A 2,930-nucleotide genomic window follows, 5' to 3' on the forward strand; every position below is an offset into this window, starting at 1 on the left:
GGAAAGTAACGGTAATCTAATTACCGTTTTTGCAATAGTAATCCCTTACTTTACTCGTTACTTGATAAAAGTAATTAGATTACAGTAACGCATTACGCGTTACTGTAATCTAATTACTTTTAACGCGTTACGCGTTACTGCCCATCTCTGATAATGTGAACATCACATTTTTACAGTATTCTGCTCAGCAATGACTGATGTGAAACTGTTGTAGCAGTTCTCATTTAATGATGTTGAAGTTGGTTGTTTTCAGACAAACACTGTAGAATTTTTTAAAACCATCTTCAAAACGTCCAAAGATGTCAGCCTTTCAGAGCTCAATAAATGCCTGCAGGTCAACAAAATCTTGCCAGTTAAATAATATTGCTGTTAGTATTTACACATCTACATTTCTTTTGTCACTGTTGGATATTTGAGCCATTTCAACGAGGAATTTTTATGTGATAAATAGAGAAGGTCTTCAAGTCATGAAAAAATGAAAGGAGAAAAACATAAAGATGTCCCAGTGTTATTAAACTCTGGTCCATTCACAGCACTCTTTCTTCTCATCCTTTTGTCTCCTCACAGATCTACATGCGTTTTCTTGAGTATGAGATGCATAACTCCAATGAGTGTAAGCGTAACTTTGTTGGCATCTATGACGGCAGCAGTTCCGTTGAGCACTTAAAGAATAAGTTCTGCTCCACTGTGGCCAATGATGTCATGCTGGTTACCTCTGTGGGGGTGGTGAGACTGTGGGCAGACGAGGGCAGCAGGAAGAGCAGATTCAAAATCCTCTTTACAACCTTCCATGAACGTGAGTAAATCTGTCTGCCTGAGATTTGTTTCTTTTAAAGATCAAGATTTATTGGAAAATGTTAAATAATGAGTAGAATTTAGATAACAAGTGTTCAGGGGATTGCAACAGTTTATGAAGTATATACATCTATACATCATCTGCCAGTGAGCAAGCACTTGGTAACAGTGGGAAGGAAAAACTCCTGTTTAACAGGAAGAAACCTCTGGCAGAACGAGGCTCAGGGAGGAGCAGCTAGCAGAACACTATCTGTGTTGGCTGTTGGCTTCTAGGGAAAGGAGTGGTGCTGTTCCTTAGCAAGCCCATAGCTAATGTTGCCTGTTTAGGCAGAAATGGAGCCAAAAGTGAGTATAGTTAAAGTCTGACTTTGAAGAAGAACATATTGCTACAGCCGTATCTTTCCTGCCTGTCTTGTTTCAGCTCCGTGTGAGAGAGACACTTTCTTTTGCCATAGCAACATGTGCATAAATCACACTCTGGTGTGCAATGGCATCCAGAACTGTGTTTACCCATGGGATGAGAATCACTGCAAAGGTATGTTGAAATTCCAACCACCAGCCACATGCTGTTTTCACAAAACACGCCTGTGATTTCTGTCTGTATCATCCCCTCAACCAGAGACGAGGAAACCGAGCATCCTGGATACGCTAGATAACACTAACCTCACTATCATTGGAGTAACCTGTGGTCTGGTCGTCATCCTGCTCATCATCTCTGTCATCATCCAGGTCAAACAGCCTCGCAAGAAATACATCATCCGCAGGTAAAGTCTCGGTAAATTGTTATTTAGTAGTATTGTCAAAAAGAGAACAAGGGGAATTAAAGACTTTAGTGGTTAAATAAACCAAAACATTCAGAACTATAGAACTTTGTAGACATCAAGGCTCTGTTCACGTACGCGGGTATTTTTTGGTAATATTAGCTTTCTCTGTACTTTTTGACCTCCACATATCCAAAACTTCCTTTCAGAGTGAACATTTCAGAAGTATTTACACGTGAAACAAAGATTTTGTCTTGGTAGACAAAACACCTGTGTGCATCAGAATATAGCCCAAAATCGCAAGTGTGCAGTTCCTAATAAATGCTGATGCTGCTTCATGTGTGCTTTGGTGGGACTGAGATATACCTTTAACTATCGATTTGATCAATTTGTAGATCTTGATCTATCTTTACTCAGTAGCCAAAATCGCTTGATTTGAGCAGTGTTTAAAACTGCACATTTACATAGTTGTAAAAGAGTAAAGGGCACGACTTTCAAAATTCTGTTACAGGTCAGACATTTTAATCCTCACATTAATATCAATAAGAGGGGCTTTTAATTGTAAACATAAAAATGAAGATTGGAAATGACTGAAAAGTTAAGCCAATACTTTATCTCTGAGGAATTGTCGACTTTTTTGTCAATCACAGTACTTCAGAGGTCGCATCCAAATGTCCAAAAGAAGACTCCCCCACTCTTTTCCATGTGTTGTGACCATCTTGCATCCTTAGTTAATGGTGTAGAATTATGAAGTCGCGCCAGATAGGAAATAAAAACTGCCAGTTATTCATACTTAAACCTTCTGGTTGCTGTTAAAATGTACATGTAACGTGCATATGTATTTGCAAATATTACACTCAATTTACGTGCTAGGTGTAAATTCACAAACCTGTGTTCTGCCAGAAAGTGATTTCTGATGTTTCTATATGTTTTCTACACATAACACCTTTGCCTATATTCTTAAATAAACTGTAGTCAGCTGGATTCCACCAGAGGTTATAAAATGAAGAAATAACCTGCTTTGTCTCTATGACTCTGTGTTATTGTACCTACATTACAGGGCTGTGCAGAGAGGTTTAAAGGGGTGGGTGCTCAAAGTTAAAAAGGGGCACATTGAACCACGCTGAATAACAACAACACACATTTATCAAAAATCTAATATGGGCAACAAGGCAAAGCAAACGTAGCCGATGCTGATGGGTACAATGTTGCTGTTGAGGGGTTGCTGTGGATAGTGCTGGAGGGCAGGGCTGTGTTGATCTGAGACTGTAGACATTAAAAAGTCCATAGGAGAGATGGTAGCTGATTAAACAAGTGTCATGAGATAATAACAAAATGCAAAGATTGGTGACAGCGCTTGGAATCATAAGGCAA

At 39.1% G+C, this 2,930-nt stretch overlaps 1 protein-coding gene across 1 annotated transcript in view; it reads left to right on the forward strand.

Moving 5' to 3' along the window:
* Positions 1-2,930, forward strand: part of LOC102312891 (neuropilin and tolloid-like protein 1) — a gene marked incomplete at its 5' end in the record, with an annotated part of 20,999 nt that overhangs the window by 3,716 nt on the left and 14,353 nt on the right. The window contains 3 exon segments of the mRNA XM_005943779.3: positions 568-796; positions 1,217-1,330; positions 1,415-1,559. Coding sequence (XP_005943841.2) covers positions 568-796; positions 1,217-1,330; positions 1,415-1,559 — 488 coding nt within the window.

The sequence above is a fragment of the Haplochromis burtoni genome, unplaced genomic scaffold (assembly GCF_018398535.1).
Source record: "Haplochromis burtoni strain Fernald_Lab_line unplaced genomic scaffold, NCSU_Asbu1 Contig_380, whole genome shotgun sequence".
Taxonomy (NCBI): Eukaryota; Metazoa; Chordata; class Actinopteri; order Cichliformes; family Cichlidae; genus Haplochromis; species Haplochromis burtoni.